Source organism: Labrus mixtus, chromosome 2 (genome assembly GCF_963584025.1).
Source record: "Labrus mixtus chromosome 2, fLabMix1.1, whole genome shotgun sequence".
Classification (NCBI taxonomy): domain Eukaryota; kingdom Metazoa; phylum Chordata; class Actinopteri; order Labriformes; family Labridae; genus Labrus; species Labrus mixtus.
The window spans coordinates 19,826,972-19,853,310 of record NC_083613.1 but is presented as its reverse complement, the minus strand read 5'-3'; the positions used below and the strand labels follow the sequence as shown (position 1 = coordinate 19,853,310).

The following is a 26,339-nucleotide window of genomic DNA, read 5'->3' as shown; positions in this document are numbered from 1 at the left end:
TCTGATTTAAAAAAAAAAATCTATTTTATGTCTAACTTCTGGTTTTAATTACATAACAAACACTTAGAAACACCAAGGATTCTCAAACAGCCTGAACAAAGATTACAGCAGTTAACAGTTTGACTAAAAACAAAATCACAGAATAGCATCCCCCTTCATCCACCCACATACCAACTTGATGGTAAAATTCAATTATTGAGTGACTAAACAATACTTCACAGAGACACAAAAACCCTATCAGGCCTGTATCATTGTTATCAGTCCACTGCTTGTAGGCTTAGCGGCGCCCACTCATACCTTTGTGCAGTTACCATTAGCTGCAACATCCTACAGTCTATGCGACACACACACTATAGGCTAGGCTATATAGCCCTGAGCAATGACTGGAGAGTAGCAATGACACTTTTGCGATAGATATGTGGTTTGAGGTTGAGGATTTCTCTCTTCCATAGTCTCCTGAAGACCATGACCACCGCGGTCCAGAGCAGTATCAGTATGAACCGTTAGCATAGGCAGCGAGTGCTGAGACAGTCTATGCTGAGGGCAGGGAGGGACAGGAGAGCATTGGTAGATGCTGCCCCATGGAGGATCCGAATGTTATGGCTTTAACATTTTTAAACAAATAGCCTCCGTTTTTTTACTTTACAATCGCATTTTTCACAACAAGCCACTTAGATTTCAGTTATAATCATGCTGCGCAATTCTCTCAATCCCCTTGACTTGTTAAAGGGATACTTCACCTGTTGAAACATGAATCTGTATTGACATTGGGTTATATATGTAGTAGAAGTGTGAAATACATTTTGAAGTTGGTGCCTTCTTGGCAGAGAAAAGGCAGAAAGTGTATTTTTGGCTCGTGGATGAAAGACACCAAATCCCAGAATGCGCAGCACCGCAGGCCCCTCCCACTAAGGTCCTCGATTTCAGAATCAGAGGGAAATTCGATCGTTACAGTTTCTTCAAAATATATAGCAGTAGAAATATAGTAATAAAAACATTTACAGACATATTTACTTCAACACATAAGGCCATTTCCTCAACTGATTCCGAGATTTCTTCCAGAATTGGTATCTTGGAAATTCCTGGCAGAGAACAGACTCTATGTCTGTGTCCATAGGCAAACAGTGAGAGCACCGAGACTACCAGTCCGCCCCAGCTCGAGCCCGCCCGGGCTCCTCGTCCTCACCGCCGCCAACAGGCAGGCCTTATGTCTCGGCTGCTGAGCTGGCAGCGGCGGCCAGCAATATAGCAATATAGCAATATAGCCGCAAGACGGTTGCTGCTGACAGGCCGGTCTTGTGTTGCGGCGGGCCCCGGCGGCCAGCGCTAGCGGCCCCGGCGGGCTGATTAGAATCAACAAGGCAGAAACCAGCACATCTAAACACTGAACCACCAAAGACGTGAGTTTTCGAATGCTGAAGATGCTAAAGTCAAGAGAGAAAAAAAAGTCTCATGTACTTACTAAAGGAAAGGAAGATATATACATCGACCAAGAAATGCTCCTTAATGAAGATTAAGCTGCAACACTTAAGAGGGAATGGGTGGGCCAGGAATATCTTATTATGTTCTCCTAAGAGAGCAGTGAGCACTCTAATAAGAAAGAATATTGACTGTCAGGTTCACAGATGTGTTTCATATACAGAAGGCTGCATTAGAAGGACATAAAATGACTATTACTAACATATATGCCCCTAATTCTGCTGACCCAGATTTGATTCCTGAAGTCTGAAAATTTAATTAGAAACATGGGTAATGCTAATATTATCCTATGGGGATTTTAAACAAGTGAGGGATTGAAGCATTTAAGCATGAATAAAACCTATAAACCCACTCACCCCCCACCGCAGGTATTGTGTCAATAGATGCACTGTTAAAGGAACTAGGCCTTGTTGATATCTGGAGATAATTACAATAGAGAGAGAAAAAGTCTTCACTTTTTTCACACCCACACTCAAGTTATTGTAGAATAGATTATTTTCCTATGTCCAGTAGTTTGGAAAGCCAGGTGATAAATGCAACGATGAAAATATAGTTTCATAAGAACATGCACCTGTAGATTTAGTTTTCCACCCACTAGAGATAGCGCTTCAATAACTGCATGTTGAATAAGGACTTTTTAGCTGCAATGGAGGAATTTTGGAAGAAAAGCAAGGGCTCAATTCAGGACCAATGAATAATTTGGGATGCTTTTAAATCTCTCCTGAGGGGGCTTATAATTTAGTTCACTTATTATCAGAATCAGAATCGGGTTTTATTGCCAAGTATATTTACACATACAAGGAATTTGACTTGGTGTATTGGTGCTAAACAATTAACAATTAACTTATGAAGGCAGAATATCAAATAATGCTAAAAAATAGATCATGATATCAAAAGCTGGAAAAGCAATGCTAAGAAAAACCAAGATGCAGCAATACGGTGTAAATTAAATCAACGTAAAAGTGAACTGAATGACATACTTAATAGGAAAACTGAATATGCCTTGTTTTGCACGAAACAAAAATATTACTAGCAAGCTAAGAGATCTGGTAAACTATTAGCTCTTAGAGTAAAACAAATGCAATCTCACAACATTATTTAATCAGTTTCAGATACAGACAATAACCTTATTATAAACAAGAAAGACATCAATTCCACAATCAAGTCTTTTATCAAGATATCTAAATTTACAGCTCAGGTCACGATTAGTACACACCTTATGGCAGTCACCTTTTAATGTCATCTGAAGATAACCTGAACTACTTTATAAAACACTCAGAAATCAATACTTTCCTCACCATCAGTGTGAGGCCTGAGCCTGTTTTACAAAGACAAGGTGGTCGTAGCGGACATAATGGCGTCATTATGTGTGTGAGTGACAGACACAGTGTGTTTCTACCATCCTGTCTGTTGTAGAGCCTTGTTTTGGTGGCAGAAAAAGCTGAGTGAGTGGACAGTGTCTCCACTATCCTCACTGTCCATGAGCCTTTTTTCAGCAGCCCCAGTAAAAAAAAAAAAAAAAATGTGTTAATGTCGTCTCTTTTCTTCATGTTTTCTCCTCACTAGCTTACTAACTCAAAGTGACCTCTCACCCTGCATGTGCTGCGTGCCCAGCTTTGACCCACACATGACCTAATCAGAATGATTTTTAATTGTCATATTTGAACTTTTACTTTAATAAAATAATGTTTGCATTTAAAACACAATAAAAAGGTTGGCCATAAAATAAATAAACAGCAAAAGCACAAAGCAGTACATACAGTCAATTACACCCCCCTCTTGCTTTTGACAGGGTATAGTGGCCTAGTTTGAAATGACCCAAGGCCTAGTACAGTACCAGTCAGAAGCCCGGTAATTGGTCACCCCTGATTTATGCACACTGTTACATATTATGTGGAAGACAACAAGTTGTAATAAGCCAATTATTGCCTTCTCTTTAGACACAGGCTCAGTTGGTAGAGTCGTTGCCTCTCAACCTGAAGGTCAAGGGTTCAATCCCCAGCTGAGCAACATATCCAATGTGTCCTTGGGCAAGACACTTAACCCTGCATTGCTCCCGCTGCTTCGTGGCGGTGTATGAATGGATTAGTGTTGTACTTACTCTCTGATGTACGTCGCTTTGGATAAAAGCGTCTGCTAAGTGAATTGTAGAATAAAGCAAAAAAAAGCTGGATTTAAAGTAAACAGACCCAACGGCCACAGTACTAAAAATGTGTCTGTCCATTCATCTTTAAACGTTCTGTTTTCTGTATCAACTTTTCTCACTTTCATGCAAGCCAATCTTCACCCTCTCTTCTGAAAACCCAAAACAGCTGATTTGATTGGCTCATTTTAGTGACGCTATGCTCATTGTAAACTGCCATATTCACTGGAAAAGCTGCTCCCACGGTATGTAGACAGGACTGTGGAGAGAGAAAAAAAATGTTGAAGATTGTTACATTTTTAGCGGTCCAGCATTTGGTGATGCTCGGCCTATAGATCATTGAATCAGTATCATATTCCCTTTAATATAAATTTGACAATTATCATCCAATCTGTCCTTAATCATTCTTGTATTTATTTCTTTTGCTTTATGGATTTTTTGGTGCACAATAGGCACACTTAAACCAAGTCACACATGCATACAGGTCACAAAAATGTCCAAGTACCGACTTTTTGTTAGTTTTATACTTTCTGCTTAAATGCAGGAATGTGATGATATGTTTTATTTATAATAATAAAAGTAACCTTTATTAATAGAACAATCATGTTACAAAGTGTTTCACAAGGACATCGACTATTCTCATGCTTTTGTTAAGCTATCGCATTGTTTGGATAGTATTTTTGTATCATTTACTTTTGTTTAGTAACTTGATATCATTTCAGTGTTTTGTCATATCTCTCCCTCTGTTTCATCTTTCCACACTCGGCAATAAAGACTCTACATAAGGCAACAGTTCAGTATAATTCAGGTTGCGATGCGCTTAAGTCTTATAGGTAATGTTTGTAATCAGTTGTAAGGTGATTGACTTGGTATAAGTTGAACCGATTTGACAACTGGGTAACATGGATGAACCTTGGAGGAAAACGTGCATCCTCAACAGTTATTGTAATTCAGTCAGGTTTGTAATGTGAAAGTCAAAATCCTGCTGAAAAAAACGAATCAATGTGAAAGCATAAACCATCACTACAAATGAAGCACCGCTCATTCTGTTCACATTTAAAACAAGCTGACTTGATTTCTCCAGTCAGTAACTTTCACCGTCAGTTGCAAGTGCGGGAAATGGCTTTTTTAAAAGCTGTAGATTCACTCGTGACTCTAGGATTAATTGAACAAAAAACACCATCATTTAAACGAGGTAAAGGAATAAGATAAAATGCTAGTGTTAAACTCTTAAGTGGTACATCAGCATTCTGAGGGCTTTATTTTCTACAGGGGACACTTCAAATAAAGCAGCCTACACTGACCAAGTGTAGACTAATTTTTCTATAATTAAATTGTGTTTTAAACAAAACATGACAACTTTACCTTTAAGGTTTTAAACTATGTCCCTATTACTTTGAATGGTGTTTTTCTTTTTTTTGTTGCCAAGAGGAAACAGGCATGATTGAGCAATCTCACCTTTCAAAGAAGGGACTTCCATACTCAGAGGAGTCACCATCACAGAGGAGTCTCTCTCTCTCTTTTTTTTTTCCATCTCCGTCTCTCTTTAACACAGACATACACACAGCCACACATACAGTAAGTGCACACAGAAGCTGTTATGCATGTCTAGTTTGTATTTCAGATATTAATCTGTTTTCCATCATCCATTTTCTGATTTGCAGAAAGCAAATTGATGGCAGCTCTTGATTCCCGTGTGTCTGTGTGAGTGTACCACATGTTGAGTTAAAGGATGTATTCATCTTTGTATTCTATCATGCAACCTGCAGAGTCAACAAAATTGGTTGGATTTGATGGGAAACTGAGTAAACAAACATGTGTCCTCCTGTTGGATTTAATCAATAACTCACTCCACTGAATGTGTATGTTAATGTGTGGATTGTGGAAAAAAGAATATTGATTGATTTTTCTCTAAGGCATGTTAGCAGAAAGCATACTATCTGACTCAGACCAACAGTGTGCGGTGTTGACATGAGGGTGATGATGTCTCTTTAAGGGTGATGTGCTGGCAGTTTATTTTATTTTCATTAATGTTTTTTTTCAGTAACTGCATATATTATGTTGGTCTAAATTTGTGTGCTTTTTGTGTTGCTTTGGTGAATATTTGTTTTATAGAAACAGAAGGCCTTTATTGTCTATAGAAATAACAGTAAGACATGTATAACTATTCAACCAAACCTGGGCATTCGATTAGGCAAACCATTAATAAATAGATAAGTAACATAATAAAAGTAGCAATAGACAGGTCTTAAAAGGGCATGATAAAAAAGGGGAAAAGGGACTTCAAGACATGCAATTGCAAATGTGTCCTCACTTAGACTGAGAGACACTAACAGTGTGTAGACATTTGTCTTGTTCTCTGCAACTGTCACAGGTCGATACCTTCCTGAAATGATTGGTTTGAACCTGTTTCACAACCTGAGTTCAGTGCTCTCCCTCTCTCTCTCTCTCCCTCTCCCTGTCTCTCTACCTCTCTCAGTGACATCATTTTTTATGCTTTCCCTCCTTTAGTGACGGGAAGCGATTATCATAAATCATTATAGTTTCTCTCTGCTGTAATGCTGTGATTCCCGCTGAAGGCACATGAATCATGTTCAACACACATGAACACAGGAACAAACTGCACATGCACACAGTATGATCTAATTTCAGCTATTAATTGAATCTCTGGAAGGGTTTAACGAACCATCTCAGCCATCAGGATGTGTGTACGGGGACAATCAATCAATGAGGCTTTGCTAACTCCATTCCATGTACACAAACACACACACACATAAAGTGCTCACCCACACCCTCTCTTGCTTTCTCTGTCTCTCCTCCTCCTAATGACCGTTCACAGCTGCCTAACAACCTTTGTCTAAAGCCTCTCACACCCTTTCCAGAACTATTTTCACAAGAGTTGATGCACTTACAACTTACAATGTGCTTCAATTAAAAATCATTAGGTTAAAGAGCAGCATGTGCCTTTAAACAAATCTATAAAAGTAAAGCATTCTGTTGTTTTTTCATCTTTTTCTCAAGCTACTGCCTAAGTTCAGTATTTTTGTGCAAAATTGTCCTGACCTTTGGTCTGTTCTTCCACAGCAACAATAGCTTTAAAAAAATAAATGCTGAACTGGTATCTATACACATCTTAAACCTGTAGGGGTCATCGGTCATGTCTAGTTGTCTTCACTAAAAGAACAGGCAAAAGCTTTATATCTTATCATTTTTCAAAAACGTATTGTTTTCATCATCCTTGCAGAGAACTACACTTTGGCTAAGACTTTGAGTATCATTGGATGAGATCTTGAAGTCTAAAGCAAGCCAGAGTTGTGCAAATCACATATCAGAATTCACAATCAATAACATTGTAGAGTTTTGTTAAAAGATTAATCATCACTTACAAAGTTGTGAGATTTTTTTTTCTTCTAAGCCCTAGCTTCAATTTTGTACGTCTTCCTTTATGACGCATTATGACGTTCTGCTCCTTCCGCTAACAGAAACACATTTAATTTACCAATACAATGGCAACGACCACTTAGGTCAATATTGTAGATATTGACAATATAATAGAATTGTTACTTTTGAAGGTTTGAAGCAGAAACGAAAGTTACGTATGTAACTACGGTTCTATGAATCCTGGATGACGCCAGAGGCGGTGCTTTAAGCACTGAATGATACCATATCGTGCATGTGCAGGTCGAGTAGCTATACCAACAAAGTCACGTATGACCCCTGATGACCGCGACAGGTCTATATCCTCCGGTGTCATCAGAGGATCTGTTGCTTCAGAATCTTCTCGCGAGACACAATGATTCCAAGTGACCAGAAGCTCTGGCGGTCATCCAGGATTCATAGAACCATAGTTACATATGTAACTTTCGTTCTATTTCATCCTTCCTGACCACCAGAGGCGGTGCTTTAAGCACTGGATGACTCATACCAACATAGTCACGAGGAATCCCCACATACCAACCTCATTGCATTGTAGCTGATGAATCTTGTAACAGGACCACGCCCAGTGGATGGGGGTCGGGGATGTTCACTCAGTAGAACCTTGTGAAGGTGCTCAGTGATGCCCAAGAGGCCGTGGCACAAATGTCCGCCAGGGGCAACCCTCTCAGGGCTGCCCACGATGTGGAGACCCCCCTCGTGGAATGGCACCGCACTCCAGGGGGCAAAGGCCAACCGGCTGCCTGATATGCCTGGTTGATCACGTCCACAATCCAGTGGGACAACCGCTGCTTCGAGAGAGCACAGCCTCCCTTAGGACCACCATGACACACAAATAATTGGTCTGATCTTCGCATACTGGCAGTACAGTTGACATTTGCTCGTAAGGCCCGCACTTGGCAGAGCAGCGCTGACCTGCTGTGATCTTCCCCTGGTGGGGGGTTGAACCGTTCTAGCAGTATCAGCTGATCAAGGTTTGATCTTGCCAGAACCTTAGGCAGAAACGTGGCCCTCGGCCGCAAGGTGACCCCTGAGTCATCTAGACTCCACCTCAGACACGCAGGATCTACAGACAAAGCGACTCACTTTGCTGTGGTAATGGCGAGGAGGAAAGCAGTCTTTGCTGATAACCAATGCAGATCTGCCTCTGCAAGGGGCTCGAAAAGAGGCAAACACAGATTGTCAAGCACAAGGTGCAGGTCCCAAGCCGGTGCTCTCTGGGCTTGTGGTGGACGAAGCCTCATAGCCCGCCTCAAAAAGAGGGAAACCAACCTGTGGCACCCAACAGTGTTGTTGTCTACCTGAACATGTCGAGAGGAAATGGCAGCTACATAAACCCTCAGGATAGAGAGGGAGCGGCCAGTAGTAAGAGTGACTGCAAGAACTCCAGGACTGATGGCACAGAGCAGTGCTCAGGGTCAAAATTCCTGCCTGAGGGGGTGCTGGTGGCGCAGTGGTTAGTGCGCGCACCCCATGTATGGAGGCTGTTGTCTCAAGCGGTCAGCCCGGGTTCGCTGAGCACCACCTCCGGATGTAACTGCCACTCAACTGTAGAAGGCCTGCCCCGAGACAGAAAATCTGCCACCTGGTTTCTTTCTCCGGGTAGGTACATTGCCCTCAGACTGGCCAGGCGGGGGGCTGCCCAATTCAACAGGTCCCGGACCTGGTGCCCCCCTGATGATTTATATGAGAAACTGCTGGGATGTTGTCCAAATGCACAAGGAAATGCTTCCCTCTGAGGCATGGCATAAAATGCCTCAGAGCCAGGTACACGGCCCGTAGTTTTAGAATGTTGATGTGGTCTGTGCAGGCCTGAGCAGACCACTGAAGAATTGCCTGTGTCGAGGAAATATGGTGCATGAAAGTATGCGTCCCTCAGGTCGATGGATGTAAACCACTCGCCCCAGTCCACAGCAAGCAGAACCTCTGCAGTGCTGAGCATATGGAATGGCATGACCTTTAGGAACCTGTTGAGACCCCGCAGATCTAAAACAGGGTGAAGTCCACCGTCCTTCTTTGTGACAAGAAAGTACGCTGAGTAGTATCCCCCGGGCTGAGCCACGGGGTCTACTGGCACGATGGCACCCTTGAGAGCAAGGGCTTTTGCCGGGTCGCCTATGATGGTCATCTTGACCCGGCCAATGGCTGGGGGCCGGCGTCGGAACTGCAGTCTGTATCCCTGGGCTAGAGTGGAAACCACCCAAGCATCTGGTGTTGAAGCAGCCCAGTAGCTGAGCTGCTTCTGGGAAAAACAGAAGACAGCCGGCCCCAAGGCCTCAGGGCCTGGCCCCCCAGCCTCTAGAGGCTCCGGGGGGCGGCGATTTGAGTCCCAGGTCCAAGGCTGCCTGGAGGGCAGGCGATCGGGGACCCGAAAGTCCTGGGCTGCACGCCGGCCAGGATGCCGGCCTACGAATGAGGGCCCCCATGGAGTCATCCACCGAGTCCCGTCCAGAGCTGAGGGCAGAGGAATGGGAGCCAGCCACTGAGGCCTGAGAAGCCCCCTCTTGAGAGGGTGCATCCCCCCATACTCTCCAAACTCTGTGGCAGATGCTGCCATTGAGAGGTTGTCCTCCTCAATAACTGTAGTGGCATCAGGAGGAGCAGGCATGACCACACTGACCCCACTTGCCTCAGTCTGCCTTATGAAAAAGGCAGCCTTCATCTGATCAAGCTCTGCCATAAGCTGGTCCCCCCCCCCCCCCCCCCCAGAAGTTCCTCCACCTCAGACAGTCGAGCAGCCCTCACGGTCCGAGGCATGTAGCTGCAGTTCATGCAGGGATCCTCAGACAGGCCCTCTCTCAGGTGTTCAAGGCCCAGGCAGGAGGTACAGAGATCATGACCGTCCTCAGGCTGCATAGTAGCCATACAGGCAGTACAGCAGTGATTGCCCAACATAGCCAGCACTGACTGAGGACACAACAACGAGCTGGGAGTGGGGAAGCCTAAACACTGCCTTCACCAACCAGTTGATATACCTAGAGCAGACACTAACGGGAACTAGTGCTGGGCGATATGGCCTAAATTTGATATCACAATATTTTTTTGCCTAATGTCGATATTTGATATGACTCGATATTTATCGTATTAAAGTTTATAAATGTATAAAAGTGAATTAGACCAAATTGATTTACATTATAAACCAGAAAGTTTATTCAACAATTATAAACATCACAAAGAAATAAATAACTTTTCCCTGCAGGTATTTAAAAATATAATAATCTCAAAATAAAAGAAGCCACTGTAGCAAGCAGGGTAGGGGCCTTATTTTAACTCACAATATTTCAAATTGCAAATTTATGAAAAACAACTCTTGAAGGTATGCTCTTCTATATTAACCAAAAATGTAAATACAGTGAAATAATCAGTATTAAACTAAAATAAATTAGAGCAATCGCAAATACCATAGCACAAAAATGAATCAAAATAAATACAACATTATGAGAAAATCTTCAATTAAATGCAAAAATAAGTTAAGAACAGAGAATGCCACAATATGATATGGCTTGTAAAACATTAGAGCTTGGGTACTCTTCAATTTTCACAAATTAGTGCAAATTAACCAGCTTAACAGCTATAACACCACTTGATATGACAGATAGTCTATAACATACACGTCAGAGGTTATAAGAGAGGAAGACAAGCCTGTCTACAGTCTCTGGCTTTAGGCAGACCCTGTGACATCTGAAAATATTACCACTCGCACTGAACGCTCTCTCTGATGACGAGCTTCTGGCGGGGACACAGAGATACTTTTTTGCTAGGTTACTGAGCCGAGGATAGTTGGCCTCATGATCTTTCCACCATCTGAGTGGATCCGTGTCACTATCAGGTTTTATTCCGTGTAGGTAGCCTGACAGTTCTTCTTCAGTCAGCTCTCTCTGTGTCTTGGTGTGTGGCTGGACTGGCTGCTTGAAGAAGCTTCCAAGGCTTCGCTTCTCCCGTTTAGCTGCTGGGGTTGCTTCCTCTGTGGTGGCAGCTGCATCACAATGTGATGTGGTGGGCAGTTCAGGGAGCAAAGCCTCTGCCTCTGAGGTAACTCTCTCTTTCAGTTCCTCAATCTTGTTCTCTGGGACATTTGTGCTTCTGAACCTGGGATCTATTAATGAGGCCATATTCGGTAACTCTTGGGTAGCAGGGTCATCATATTTCTCCTTCAGGTAGTCTATAATTGCCCTTTTAATTGACCCTGTTAGCTCGGTGTCATCTTGTTTGGGTGCCAGGAGGTCACTCTCAAACAGGTGCAGAACTGGCTTCACGTATGACACTGTCACATAGGCCTCAGCAGAGAGAGCATCTGTGAACACCAGGAGAGGCCCAAGGACCTTGTTTTCGGACTCCAAGATGTGGATATCCTGCCAAGACAAAATGAGATGTCTTGCTTTTTTGTCTGCAGAGAGAACCTGTGTGATCGCCTTCTCTTGTTGCAGCACTCTCTGTATCATTTTGGCCCGTGACCCCCATCTGGTAGGGGATTCACTGACCAGTGTGTGCTGAGGTAGGCTTAGATCCTTCTGAGCTGCAGCCAAATCTCTTCTGCGCTTCCAGCTAAACGAGAAACTAGCAACCAACTTTTTGCACACAACAACGGCCCTGTTGAATACTGAGGTCTATGTTTAGGTTATTCTAAATTATTGTAAATATACTATTTCAACAGTTCTTTTTGTTTTCCTATTTAAATTTTCACAGTGCTCATTTTGTGAGGTTTTAATGATAGACTATATATACAATTCTAAACTAAAATTATATTAAAACGCATGAACAATAATTGCTACAATACACATAAGAGTTAAAACAATTATGGAGATGTTTCCCCTATGTGTGTACTCAGTTTTGCTTGTGTGTGTGTGTGTGTGTGTGTGTGTGTGTGTGTGTGTGTGTGTGTGTGTGTGTGTGTGTGTGTGTGTGTGTGTGTGTGAGAGAGTGAGAGTTCTCTTACCGATGGCAAGATGCAGCCTGTGCCCAAAACATTGTAGTCTTTGCCATCCGTTTATGGCAATTGCCTTAACAACATTGCTGCCATCATCTGGGGTGCATAGCTTGTCTGCAAGCACGTACTTTTCAGCTCCCAGTCTTCGAGGTAGTGAACAGTGAGGCTCAAATACGGTTGCATTGTGCGATTACTCCACAGGTCGGTAGTAGTAGTAAAGTGTTTTACAGCCGACACGCTTGCCGTAACTTTCTCCCTGACATTATTGTAAAGTTTAGGCAATGCTTCCTCTGCAAAATATTTTCTACTGGGCAACTCGTATCTGGGATCCAGTGTTTTCATCAGCTTTCGGAATCCCTCTTTTTCCACTGTATAAATAGGAATCATGTCCTTGGCTATATAGAAGGTGATTGCTGACGTTACCTCTCTCCATTTGGAGCTCGTCCTCTCATAACGGGAGGAGCTGAACATGGCTCCTGTTGATGTTTGTGTTGTTACAGGAGCGGCACAGGGAGTCGCGGCTCTCTTCAGCATGATGCATGCATCGTACTCGATAACATGCTTAATCTTGAGGTGATTGAAGAGATTTGTAGTGTTGCCTGTCTTCGTCGCAACATCTTTCATACACGTTTTACAGACGACAGTTGTTTGTTCGGTATCATTTTGTCTGTAGCCGAACCATTTCCAAATGACAGATGTTACGTGCCCTTTTCTTGCTGATCCGGTGCACAGAGTGCCGCAGGAGGCACATTTGTCAACAGCTCAGTCATGGTGCTACACTCATTTTTATAGCAACAAATAACGATTTACAACAAAACCTCTCAGAAAGATTCGCGTCCTAGGGCGTTAATGGGATCCATGTCAAACTTGGTTTTATTGATGAAGGAGACCTGACCTGACCTATCAAAAACTTCTTCAGTGGAACAAGTGTGTTTACTTCAAGGCCTCAGTGTTTCTATATTGTAATTTTTAGTTGTCTTTATAGATTTACTTGTGAAATTGGCTTCTCTTTTTGTTAGTATTTTTTTGACAGAAGCTTCTTTGGAGTTGTACCAACTTTTTGTTACTCCTCTCATCCCCTCGCCATCCCGGGGAACATAAGAACTACACTGTGTCCATGTCGATTTTTTGTTTGCCAAGAAACAGGAAGTATTTCTCAAAACAGTTTTACAGACATGAAACTTGTATAAATGTGACGGCGGAGAGGTTAGATCAGGCATTACTAAATGTTGGACCAGAGGCAGAGTGAAGGTTTAATCCAGACCCGTGACCAATTTCTGATAAATCAATGAACTAAAAATGTAATAATCTTCACGGAGCATTGTTTTTTTCTTCTCTCTCCGCAGTTGTGTCTTCATACTGCTGGCCCAGATATTCCAGTTAATACAACATTTTACAACGAGCATAGAGTCTAGAGAGGGGTGAAGACATGACATGGCTTGGTTGAAAGAAGAAAAGTTGATACAGAAAACAGAACATGTAAAGATGAATGGATGGGTAATTAATGTTCATTCTTCTGGAAACCTTTGTGTCTCATGTTTAGTGAAACTGTGGCGTTGGTTGTCAAAAGCGGGAATGTTAAGCGCCATTATGAGACCAAACACGGATCCTTTGAGGAAACCTAACATATTCCCTTGTGATGTAATCTTTTAAAACAAATGCCTGGAAATAGATAATATTGGTATCTGACTTAAATATGGTAAGGTAGACTTCAATTTTCACATTTTCACTCTGTACATGTCATTTTTAGTTCTCTCCATATGTTCATCTGCTTTATCTAAATTCAAAAGGAATGAAAATAAATATTGAATTTTCTCCCCTATGATCTGGTTTACTGTTGTAGGTCCCATAGATGCACCAGTTTTAAATTGAGACTGTTTCATAACCAGCAAAAACCTTTTCACATTTGGTCTTAGGTAGGTGTATTTTCTGTTTGTTAAGGGGTTAAAGCCTGGAGCAGTGATTTCATGATTTGCTATTTATTTTCTTCCTACACCAAAATACAGCCTAGAGGTTGTCGACAATAAAATAAAGAAGTCAAAGTAACATCTAACCTTGAAAATCAGCCAAACCAAACGGTGAGACTGAGCAGAACCAGACTGATTTAGCAGCTTGTATTTTTTGTTTTTTACTTCTAACAGCCAAAGCAACAACTATACAGACATTAGCTAAAGGCTAACTTGTTAGTGTGTGTGTGGTTAGTGCATGCCTTTGTGGGTTTATACATCTCATCATGAACTATGTTTTTTATCTGTTTAAGATTCATCAAGCCTGAAATGGGAATTTCTCACTTTGTTGAAGTGTTTTCAACTCACCTCAGTTACACAGTCCTAGCCAAATTTGCATTAACTTGCATATTTTTAATGGGTGCACATTAACTAACGTTATCTCAACTGGAATCTAATGCCTGAGGAATGAATGAAACATTGAGTATGCATAATAACTGAAGTCACTTTCTGTCCTCAACTAAGATTGAAACTTCTTAAATTTGACCTTCTTCATTTTCTGATAACATCCTCCCCCTCCCATCTATCTTCAATTTACACATTTTGGTTTCACCCAAAAGCTCTGCACATGATTATCCGCCAGCAGCTCACCTCTTTGAGAACATGCCCTCAGAGAAGAGGCACAAACAACACTGTTTAAATCAAAGTAGTTTAAAAGAGCTACACTGCCTGCGGCTATTTGACTCATGAATAATAAAACTCTGTCTCCTTAAAAACACACTGTGTTGATTAATTAAATGTGACATTTTGCATTATTGAATTGTGTTTATTTTATTTGACTCCTAAATTCTACAATAATAAGTGAGCTTACTGAGAAAATGGTTGTAATATGAAAAGAGCTCACTCCCCCTGGATGTTATCGTTTCGAAACAATGAAGGATTCAACTTGTTTCTTATAAACCTTAAAACATTACATCTTTTGATTATTGTTGTAGTGATTATGACTGGAAAATATAACTGATATGTATGGAATTGTTGCATTAGAGGTTGAAGATAGATCATGAAGGTGAATGAGTCATGGCAACGCAATAAAAAGTTTCAAATTGAAACTTTCAATACAATTGTAGTATCCTTTGTTATAAAATGATTAACACAAACAAGGGAATATGACCTTGTTCAGATGGATTCAGATTGAAATTGTCCTGAGTGGGTGTCATGACAAACTGGAACAAAACTTCTGACAATGAGATGAGTGAGTGAAGGCTGCGGCACTAATGTTTTTTTTCCCTCCCTTTTCAGGCTGAAACAAGTTTTCAAACAATGTATACTCATCATCAGAGGAGCTACAATGAGACCAAATACCATTCTCTCTGCGTGTGAAGAAGTTTGTTCTAAACTGGAACACTCATCTTGGCCTCAATGATATTTTTCTTTTAATTTAATATCAAAAACTTAGTTGAAAAAGTGAATTACACAGAACATCATTCAAAATGGACATTTTTGTTGTTAACAAAACAATTTGAACCATGTACAAAGCCAATCAAAGGGTGTAATTAATGAATGCTATGTGAGCCAGTCTGTTTATATGCAGATCAGAGATTCAGGGGGATTTGTGTAAAAAACCCCATAAATGATTTAGTGCTAAAAATGAAACTAAATAATAAATGTTGTGAAGTGACTCATAACTTCAGCACCAACTTTGCTCAAGCAATCAATATTGCAGAGGATGTCTTTTATGATAGTTGGTATCTAATTTTGTAGCTTAACCCTGGGTCATTGCTATATACAGAGAATGAGACCAGTTTTCTTTTTATTCACACTACGAAGTTCAAATGACATTAATAAGACATCTCCATCTGGTTTTAGACCTGTGGCAGTCATTTTTATGATAATTGTCTTTTTCATCTTACAGACAAGAAAAGTGGTTACAAATAACCAGTATGTTGGAACTGTCAGTGTGTCGATTTGAGCGCCCCTCTGTGGACAGAAGTGTATGTCTTATTCTCACTCTCTGTGTTTAAGTAAAGCACATACTGCATTCTTTCGTGAGTTCAATGTATCACTAATCGTGAATATTCGCTGAGGAAAATATAAGCGTGCACTAAATTTTTCCATCTTTCACATTCCCTAAAAGAGGTAACCAGATTTAAATAACAGAGAAATAGTTCATTTTCATTGCCAACTGTCTTGTTTGCTTTTGTAGCTCATTATAGAAACACAAGTTTGACTTTCAGTCTAGTTCATAACTAGTTAAAAACTTCACCTTTGTTGCTCAGCAATAACAAAAAAAGGTTCTCCTTTTTTTTTAAATGTCAGAACTGGTTATTTCCCCATGGGAAATAAATGTACTGTTTATTGCTGGAAACACAACCTGTCAACCTTAGAGAAAACACATTAGTCCACTGTGGTGACAATGACAGCAGGGTATGCATAAATTGTAACTGAGTCGATTTGATCACAATTCTTTACGACAGGGAATTATTAATTTACTAATGCTGGCCCGAGACACCACTGATTCAGGTCCATGCCATTTTAATTTAACCTCCAAGTTCATAGAGTGGAAATGCATTTTTCTCCATATAATCCAGAGTCAGGTTTGTCAGGAGGAAACTTATGTTCAGAGGACTGTGGATCCATTCCTGCAGTCATCAAGAGAGACCTCTGAGCTCCACACGTATCAATATTAACAGAGATAGGGTGTTGTGAATCAATACTGCTGCCTTATTCGATTATTTCACCCAATTTCAAGAAGCCAAACACTTTGTTAAAAGCATGAAAATGAATTCTTCTTCTGAATGTGCATAGCTGCTCCATTAAAAGTTATTAGTGACATTTGACTCATACTATATATCAGCAGGGATGACTTTTTTTCTTCTTCGTCACACACACGCACACACAACACACACACACACATCCAACCACACCTCATACTTTTCATGTCCTTTTTAAAATGAATAGGGCCAAACATTCCTACCCTATCTGTGTTATTTCTTTTAAAAAGAAACATCAGCCAGTTTCTGCCTGTTTAAAGGAGGCGGAAGTAAAAAAAACCCAAAAAAACCTTCTACATAATGTTTCATGGTTTCGAATGCTCAAGAGAGTTTGAAAATAACTAAGACAATGTCTGCAGCTTTTTCTTAAAGAAAACCCATAAATGATAGTCAAGCAAATAGCTCCTTTTTTGGATGCACACTATGTATGTATCTCCCCACTAAAGCCCGACGAGCAGCAAAGAAGAAGAGAGTGCAGGTTCATGAAATTGTCAGGGCACAACAGGATTTGAGTTTATAGGCTTGTCTAGGAGCTGCAGCTAAAGGCACCTTCACAAGCACGACATACATTTCAGCTGCTGTTTAAAACACACCTGTACGCCCAAACTATTTGACATTTCTTTTCAAACAAGAGCTCTCTTGCCGATGTCCTGGCAGGTCTTTAAATTAGAGCTCAGGATAGGACACTGTTTGGTTTGATCTGTTCATCCCTCCTATTTGATGTGCTGAGGGGGTTGTCACGGGGTTGATGCGCCCAAGTTGGATGTCTGCGTAACACGGCCTTGTGTTGCGCTCAGCTCTACTTTACACTAAAGTAATGCTGCTCAATCATCACTTATAAAAAGCAGATTGAATGTCTAATTCATGCTTTTATTACAACCTCTCTGGACTATAATACACTTGATGTTGACGTTTGCCAGGCATCCCTGTCTCGCCTAGTTGGTCCAAAATGCTGCTGCTTTTCTTTTAACAGGTACAAGAAAGTCAGAGGACTTCTCCCCCATTCTGGCATCCCTCCACTGGCTCCCTATTCGTTTCAGGATTCCTTTTTAAATTTTACTATTTGTTTTTAAGTTGCTTTATGGTTCAGTGCCACAATATATCTCAGAACATTTGCTGTTCTGCACCCCGTCAAAACCACTCAGATCTGCCGACCAATTACTTTTAATCACTCCAAAACCTTGGCAGAGGACCAGAGAACAACAAACCTTTTCAGCTATTGCTCCAAAACTCTGGAACGAGCAGCACCCCCAGGTCATGTTGGCCCCCACAATGCCTGTTTTAAAATCTTGTCTTAACACAAATTTTTATGCCTGGGCTTTAACTCTGTACGAGGGCTGTTGAATCGTCTGTCCTTGCCCTTGTTCTTTTACTATTTTATCTCTTTTTTTTTTTACAATATCATTATTTGTTATTTATTACTACCACTATTTTTTGTGGACTGTAAAGCACTTTGGTGAACACTACTTTTTTATTCTAGATGTGTTTTATAAATAAAGCTGGATTGCATTTAAGGGCCTCCAAACATGAATGTGAATGTGTCTGCAAAGACCCTTTCCTCTGCCTGTATTTTGATGTTTTGGTAGATTCGAGATGTTTTGGTTAATTCGGGAATTGATGTATCCAGTAAATGCATGCAAGTGAGTTTGGGAGGGGAAACAATTTAGTTTTTGGATGCCATTCAAACCAGAAAATATTGTGGATGTGGACTACTGCAAACCCAGATGTAGGGGCATACAAAAGAAAATACAATCAAAATGTGGCAAAACGTCACGCCAATAAAGCTTGTTCCAAAATGAAGGGTATTGGCTTTCACCCACAGATGCAAAGTTGGCATGCTTTCTGTTGTACAGGCAGGTGCCAAACACCGGGGATTAGCTTCTGCTAGCTTGCTTAATTATCGGCTTTTCAGTTACAACAAATGTAGTATAGTGGCGGCTGGTCAATAGTGGCCGTTGCTCACCCACTCCCCACTAGGAGAAAGACAGACCTTCACTGGATACATTTTAAAAATGAAACTTAAATAAAGGCTCTACATACGTGTACAATATTAAAAGGGGAAAGTAAAAAATATGAAGTTATCGATTAAATTGTATGATCTGCAAAAAAAATAAAAAATTTCAAACTTTGTCTCATGTTACTGATACGTCGCCTTCTTCCAGTCTTGGGCGCTACAATTTGCACCCTGGACCTCCATTGACTGGCGATATAAATTGAACATATACGTATATGCTTTATATTTCAATATATATACTGTATAATACAAGCGTACCCTGCAGTGGGTGTGCGCTTCTGGTGGCGAGGATCCCAGGAGGAGGATGCTACTGACTCTAAAGGAATTGTTTTTTCATTTTTCCCAAATGATTTACATATTTTGTGGTGTTTTGAATCTTTGTTTGCATTTTGAATAGCTTAAAAATAGTGAATGAAATTGTCTTATAGGGATAAAGTTTCCAGGGGAACATGCATAGGTTTGGGAAAAAATGACCTGGATATTTACTGCTTCTAGCTCCTTCTCTGTAAATAGTTGTTGTTGCCAGAGTAATGGCAAGTTGACAATCTACAGGTCATGCTGTTTTGGCTCTTACAATCAATCAGAGCAGCACAGGTTTAGTTATCCTTTTATGAAGAGGGAACCGAAACACATTTTTCGGGTTGTAATTGAGCCCCAAGCTGAGGAGGCACCCTGCAGCAGAGGAGCGAGTTGGCACTTTTTGATTGATTGCATGGTTTCAGAGTTGTCGTAGGTGCAATGAGGTTAAGCGCCGTGTGTGTGTGCGTGTGTGTGTGCGTGTGCGTGTGTGCCTGCGTGCGTGTGTGTGTGTGTGTGCGTGCGTGCGTGCGTGTGTGTTTGCCGTAGCAGTTGCTCCCTCCCGTACTTTTATTCCTCTGCTCTTCCAGTATTCAGTCCTGCAGTGGCGCACGCGGGATCGGTGCTCCCGCCGGCACGAGCGCAGACATTTGAGGAGTCCGTTTTATGGCAAAGGAAAGCCGACGGAAACACAGAGAGCTCCGCCAACAACAAATCCCTCCGCAGCTTTAACACTCACAGACGGATTATAAAGCGGCAGTAAACGATTCCGGAGTAACTTTACTGTCTCCGTCGGTCGGTCCGTCCGTTCTTTTCATTTCTTTTTCTTTTTTTTCTTTTTTTAGCGCAGCTCCTCAGTCAGCACCTGATTGCCTCCTCTGCATCTTCAGGCTTTCAGCATCAAAAAGGTTCTGCACACGGTCAACAAACAATGACTGAACCGTGGCCGTTTGACTTTTATTTGAAGGTAGGATCCTTATAATTAGGCTCTATTTATTTTATTTAAACAGCCTAATTGTTTTTGCTCTGTATAGGCTATAGACCTATTTAAGACACATTTGTATTTTGTTGTCTGTGGTTTGGCTTTCACAGTTTTATTTTTAAATGTTAACTAGGTTACTGATGATGACAGACCTTTAGTTCATAAACAGCAAAATAATATAGTAAATCCAGAGTGACATATCTGCACATCATAGGCCTATATGAATAATTAATATGAAGCTACATTCTTCTTTGCACTGGCTTTATTATTTAAAAAACACTGAATTATAACTCGTATGTCTTGACTTTGTTCTGCACTACATGTTCCCATCACAGACTGTAAAAAAATAAGTGGGATAAGCTTTGATCTGAAAAAAAAAAACAAAAAAACAGCAAAAGATGTTTTAAGCTTTTCAGTGTTTTTCTTTTCCTGAATGGCTTTGATTTGTCTGCTGCAGATGGACACAGCCTCTGATATCGGCAATGTTCCAATCCAAACAGATCTGATTGCAGTCACATTAAAGTCTAATGGTATGAGGGGAAGTAAGAGTGAGCGCGAGGAGGAGGAAGGTCTGCGTGACGTTCACTTTCCTTGAAGGTGAGAAAGTCTATTAACAGCTGGTGGAGGATTATCAGGTTCAGACCGCCACTCCCTGGAGGACAAAATGTACACACATTTCATAAAAACTACACTTGGACCAGTGATGAACAGCAAGATGACTCCAGCTGATTCATAAGATCTAGTAAAAGATGGGAGAACATGACTGGCTTCCACAAATTTTTATTCAATTCCACAGGAGGATGTGATGTTTTACCTGCTTTGATTCTGATTTTGATGGTCTGCTTTTTACTAAGCAGTGTCTATAAATGGATTTTTGAGGACTAAGGATGTTTTAGGATTATTTTATGCAGATCTTCTACTCTCTAGCATTTTTGACAACTTCAAACCATGATCCACTCTTAGGGTCATGACAGAGGACCGACATAGGACTTTAGAGACAGAAACTGATTTAAGAGGGGAAAACTTCCTGGATTACATATACGGTGACCTACCTTTTTGACCCTGAATGCGGGATGCAAAGCTTTTCCAAGGAACATTAAGCTTTTGATACGTCTCTGCTGCCCCTCCTGGTTTTGTTGGGAGTGCAGCATGGATCTGTCCCAGGACCAGCAGTCTAGCTGGAGCCCAGTCCAACCCAGCTTCTCTCCCTTTCTGCAGTACGACAGCTCTCAGGAAAACTTCAACAACACAAACAACCTCAACAGCACTGTTATGCTGTCCTCCACTTTCAGCTCACCAGCTACCTCCATCCACCAACCCCTGCCCTCTCTGCTGCCCTCCTCCCTCATCCCTTACTCCTCCCTTATCTCCTCCCCTTTATTCTCCACCTCAACCCTATCATTTCAGCAAATATCCACTTTTGTTTACCAGCCCTCTGCTTCATCCTTCCCTTTCTCCCTATCTAGCTTTTCTCCCAATGACTTAGCCAACCTGGAGAAAATGCTGCTCTGGACTCTTCACGAGCCCAGTACCATCGCTCTCACAATCATGTACTGTCTTTCTTTTTTTTTGGGATTTGTCGGGAATTTAATGTCCCTGCGCGCCCTCACCAACAGACGCAGCCGGCGGCTAGCCGGTGTCAGTGCGACCCGTAATCTCCTTGTGAACCTCGCGTTGTGTGACCTGGCTGTGGTGTGTGTGTGCATGCCTATCACCCTGGGAAACCAGATCTACACCGCCTGGGTGTACGGGGACCTTCTGTGTCGAGCTGTGCCATTCACACAGGCTGTTTCAGTCTCAGCCAGTGTTTTAACCCTGACGGTGATCAGTGTGAATCGCTACTACAGTGTTCGATCACCACTGAGAGCTCGATCCATGTTCACCCGCCATCGAATCTTGGCGACCGTGGCTGTGGTCTGGGTTGTTTCTTTTATCATATGTGCTCCCATAACGGTTATGAATCGACGACGGGAGATCAGCTTTGGGACATTTGCCATCTTGGTGTGTCAGGAGGAGTGGCCTCAGCACCGCCTCAAACAGGGGTAGGTACTCCAACAGAATAAAGAACAAGTAGTTTCTTGAAGTTTGTTAGCTCACTCATGAAGATGAAAAACATTGGTCTGTTCTTTATGAATTCACATTTGTCAATGAAGTGTTTGGCCATAATAATCAGGGTATTAGTTTTGGTACAGCAGGTGTTTAGGTTGCTAGGTGTCATGGGCAGTGGTGCTTAGAAATGGGGGGGTAAGGTCAGGGAAAGCTGTTGACGAAAATGGGAAATCCTCCGTGGACCAGACCGACTCATTTCAGTTCAACCTTAGCAGCTCCTACGTAGGCTACGTCTTCCAAAGGATGCTACCCTCGAATTAAGACACAGCTAGTGTTTTTAATGATTGCCTGCTTTAAGACAGTGCCACCTGGTTTTATAATGTAGCAATCATATATGACAACAATACACAATGTAGTTGAGGTGCTCTGCAGGAAGAGTTTAAAAACATTGTCTTTTTCTTACTGATTAGCCAAAACTGATGCATTTTTGATGGGGTATATCAGTCAGACAAAGTCTGCTAACAGATATGTGAGTAAACTAACAGTGATTGAGTTCTTTTTGTGCATTTCTGATTAACAATATGTTTTGGTCCAATGGGCTCTTAATTGTCAACTGAGCATGTAAAATTTAATCATTGTTCAGCCCAGTTCAGCCCACCAATTTAGACTTGTTTTCCCTTAAAGTAAAAAGCCCACAGGCTGACATAAGAAAAGCAAGTTCTCACTGTGCTAGTTGCAACTTTTGGCACAATATGCTTTGTGATGTTTCTATGAATCAGATTCCATGTACATAACTTAAGTGCAGGCTGTGTTGTTATCTGTAGTTTCAGTAGTTTATTAATGAGCAACATGAAGTAGCATGAGGCAACGTTAGGCAAGGCAAGTTTTCATGAGCACGTCTACACCCCAAAACTTAATTTTTAAGTGTCAGAGGCTTTTTGATCCACATAAGAAGACCCACTTCCAATTTAAACCTGCAAGGTCTTGAATTCTGTGCATGAGATGCTTGGATCTTCGAACAGGTTTAGTGATGGACTTTTGTTCTATTTTTGTGCCTCGCAGGTTTTTGTGTTACTTAATCACAAGTTGTGAAATCACTCCAAACAACTTCTATTGTGTACTCTCTGTTGGTTACTTTTATCTTTTTTGGCATTTCATTATGCTTTCATTGTCTGTTTTGTAACTGTATGCTGCAAAGTGTTAGAAAAAGTGTTGATTTTAGAGAGAAACTGCACTAATTCTCTTTGGGAGTTCTGTCAGGGCTGATAATGATGACCTTGTCGTACTGAGCTTTGTATCCCTGTGATGGAAACAGAACAAATAAAATAGGTGTGAAAGGAATCCATTAAGATTAACAATACTGAGACTGCAATCCATAACTTAACACTGAGGATGATGATGTAATAAAAAAATCCTTCATGCAAAACTACTAAAGTTTATAAAGAGGATGCAGAGAGTTGGTTCCACTTTAATTGTTACATCAAGTGTATCACCGCATGTTTATATTATACATATATTTTGATATAAACCCTTTATGATCCTGCTTGAAGTTATACATTTACTTCGAGAAGGGAGCATCTTAATTTGTTGTCATTCACTTTTCTTCCACAGATATAATGTGCTGCTGTTTGTGATGCTCTACTGCCTGCCTGTGGCGTTTAACCTCACCATAGGTTTCCTAACTGGCAGGCGGCTTTGGGGAGGAAAGAAATCTACTTTTGCGGATCTGGATCCTCGCAGCCAAGCTCTGCATGTGTCCCGCCTCAAAACGCGCCAGAAGATCGCTAAGATGGTTGTGTGTCTGGTGCTGCTGTTTGCAGTGTCATGGCTGCCCCTCTACTTGGCTGACCTTTGGATCGACTATGATCAAAGTCAACCATCTTGGCTCCTGCAGACACGGCCGTTTGCCCAGTGGCTTGGTCTGACAAACTCCAGCCTTAACCCCATCTGTTACTGTTTCATAGGGGACCTGTACCGCTCAGCGAAGGTGATACGGACGAGATACTACCAGAAAGTTGCGTCCCTCTTCGGCTCCTCCTCCTTCACCAGCTCGGTTACAGTGACGTCTTCTGTCGCACGGATTTCAGACACAAGAGTGACGTATGCTGAGCGCCACCACATTGCTGCAGCTGTGGCAGCGTCTGCGTCCATTGTGACTGTCCCCAGGTTGTTGAACCTGGCCAGAGTCCAGGGGCTAGGGCAGAGGGTCGGAGACAGTTCAGACAGCCAAGCGGGATCCGACCACAGTATCTCAGACTGGTGTCGCTCCAGTCCCAGCGTGTGCGACAGCTCTTTGTTCCCCTGCCAGCTGCACACACTTCAGAACTCCATGCAGAAAACAGAATTCCTGCCCATGAGAAGACACTCAGTGAATGACAACGCAGGATCATTACCTTTAAGAATGGAGTGTGTGGAAATAGACATTCTGCCTTTAAGGAGTTATTCAGGGGACATAATATATGGTCCGTCAAACGATAAGAGAGACATTATTACCATGGGCAGAGACGCTCTGTGTTACACCCTGCAGCATCAGAGCAAAACATTACACACCGACTCTTTGGTAGGAGACAGGGAGGATGAAACGCTCGACATGACCAGCCTGTGAAAGCTACAGATTAACTCATACTTTATATCAGCAGGGATGACTTTTTTCTTCTTTGTCACAGACATGCACACGCACACACACACACACACACACACACACACACACACACACACACACACACACACACACACACACACACACACACACACACACACACACACACACACACACACACACACACACACACACACACTCCTGATTCACAGTTTGTAGTTGGCAATATGAGTTAATCCCTCAGAAAAGCCACTGTTTGACTTAAGGCTAAACTGACCTGGTCTACACTCTCTTTCTGTTCCTGTGTTGTTTTCTCTTTGTGTCCAGGAAAGCACAGGGAATCCAGGGCAGATGTTTGCAACAATCAGATCAGGTTTTGAAGGTGGGTGCAGGGAGCGGCGCTGGAGTAAACTCTGCAGGGGAAGAGCTGGAGTGTTATTTAGCCCCAGGCTCGAAAGCCATTCATCAGTAAAAAGGATAGTGTAGCAGCAGTGCACCATCACATGCAAAGCACATCATAAGTGATTCAATTGCTCGTCACAGCTTGATCTAATTTCTGCTTAAAACAATAACACAGCAGGATTAAACCGCATTAAAGTGTCTCTACTGACGTATTTGCCTTTCTTTCTTTCTTTCTGCTTTGCTGTTGCTTAAGGTTGTTTTTGATACTTACTAAAAGATCAATTCTTGTTGCAATGTAATGTAGGCACATTGATGTTGTATCACACAGATAAAGCCTGTGCCAAGCGTGTCTGACACGTCTGTGCTGGATAATGTCACAATCAGCGTCTGCAGTCTGTGAAAAAAAATCATACAGACACAGCATTCATGCGTTCAGTCCAAAAAGAACTTTATGGAAAATTATGCAGATAACAAACAGCCAGCATACAGTGAATGGTTTTCTTTAGCTCATGATAAGTCTGTAATGTCTGATTTGAAATATAGGCAGGCGCCCAAAAAAAGGTCAGTTCACCCTAAACCTCAACAGAAAACAAAAACAACCTATATTGTCACCTTAATGGTTTCTAACCATGGTCATAATTTTGGTGAATTATTTCCCGAGTGTCTTAGTTCATGTTAACTCCAGAGCTGACGTCTTATTCTGTACCTCTTGCAAGCAAATGGCTTTGTTTTTAGGTTTGCATCTGCAGCATCAGAAATCACCTTCATTTGCAATAAGTTTTTTTTTCAGTGTGTATTGTGGTGTTGTGCTTTGTTTTTGTTTAACATGATATTGTCCTCCTTCTCCTCCTCCTCCTCCTCCTCCTTCTTCTTCTTCACCTTTTTAAAGCTGAGCTCAGTATGTCAGCTATTAGATAAATGTTGTTAACTCATATCTTTCAATCCATACATTATGAAAATTCTATAATGATTATTGACAATGAACTGACAATTAGTTTGTTTTTTGCCAAAACAAGCTATCTTCTTTGTATTAGAATAAAACTAACTCCGCAATCTCTCCCTTCCCTAAATCTAAGTTCTTGTAGAACTGTTCGTCAACTTAACTTCAGTGTGGACGCAAACACTCCTTTGTACTCTTGGAGGACATTCATCTTGTTAGCCTAATTATTATCCATGGAGGCTTGTATTTCTAGCTCTTTCCACCAGTTTGTTTAGAACTGAAGAAGGAGAAGGGAGACGTCTTCAAGACCTCTCACCAGGTCCAGTTACCCTTTTTGAACAAGCTTTGAACCTCC

The 26,339-nt window shown here is 41.6% G+C and overlaps 1 protein-coding gene across 2 annotated transcripts; it reads left to right on the top strand.

Moving 5' to 3' along the window:
* The first annotated feature begins 19,592 nt into the window (after positions 1 to 19,592).
* On the top strand, positions 19,593 to 25,895 carry LOC132987899 (neuropeptide Y receptor type 2-like). 2 transcript variants are annotated; one of them, XM_061054884.1, is made up of 3 exons: positions 19,593 to 19,979; positions 20,452 to 22,036; positions 23,655 to 25,895. In XM_061054884.1, exons 2-3 carry the CDS (start codon positions 21,144 to 21,146, stop codon positions 24,646 to 24,648), a joined length of 1,887 nt encoding a protein of 628 aa, XP_060910867.1. In that variant the 5' UTR covers positions 19,593 to 19,979; positions 20,452 to 21,143; the 3' UTR covers positions 24,649 to 25,895. The 2 variants fall into 2 exon arrangements, with proteins under 2 accessions (XP_060910867.1, XP_060910876.1); XM_061054893.1 differs by lacking the exon at positions 19,593 to 19,979 and having other exon boundaries at positions 20,045 to 22,036.
* The last annotated feature ends 444 nt before the right edge of the window (positions 25,896 to 26,339 follow it).

Excerpts from the sequence above, each read along its gene's own strand:
- LOC132987899 (XM_061054884.1), top strand. The coding sequence starts at position 21,144 with ATGGATCTGTCCCAGGACCAGCAGTCTAGCTGGAGCCCAGTCCAACCC. Across the intron at positions 22,037-23,654 it reads CAGCACCGCCTCAAACAGGG|ATATAATGTGCTGCTGTTTG; the intron begins GTAGGTACTCCA and ends TTTCTTCCACAG.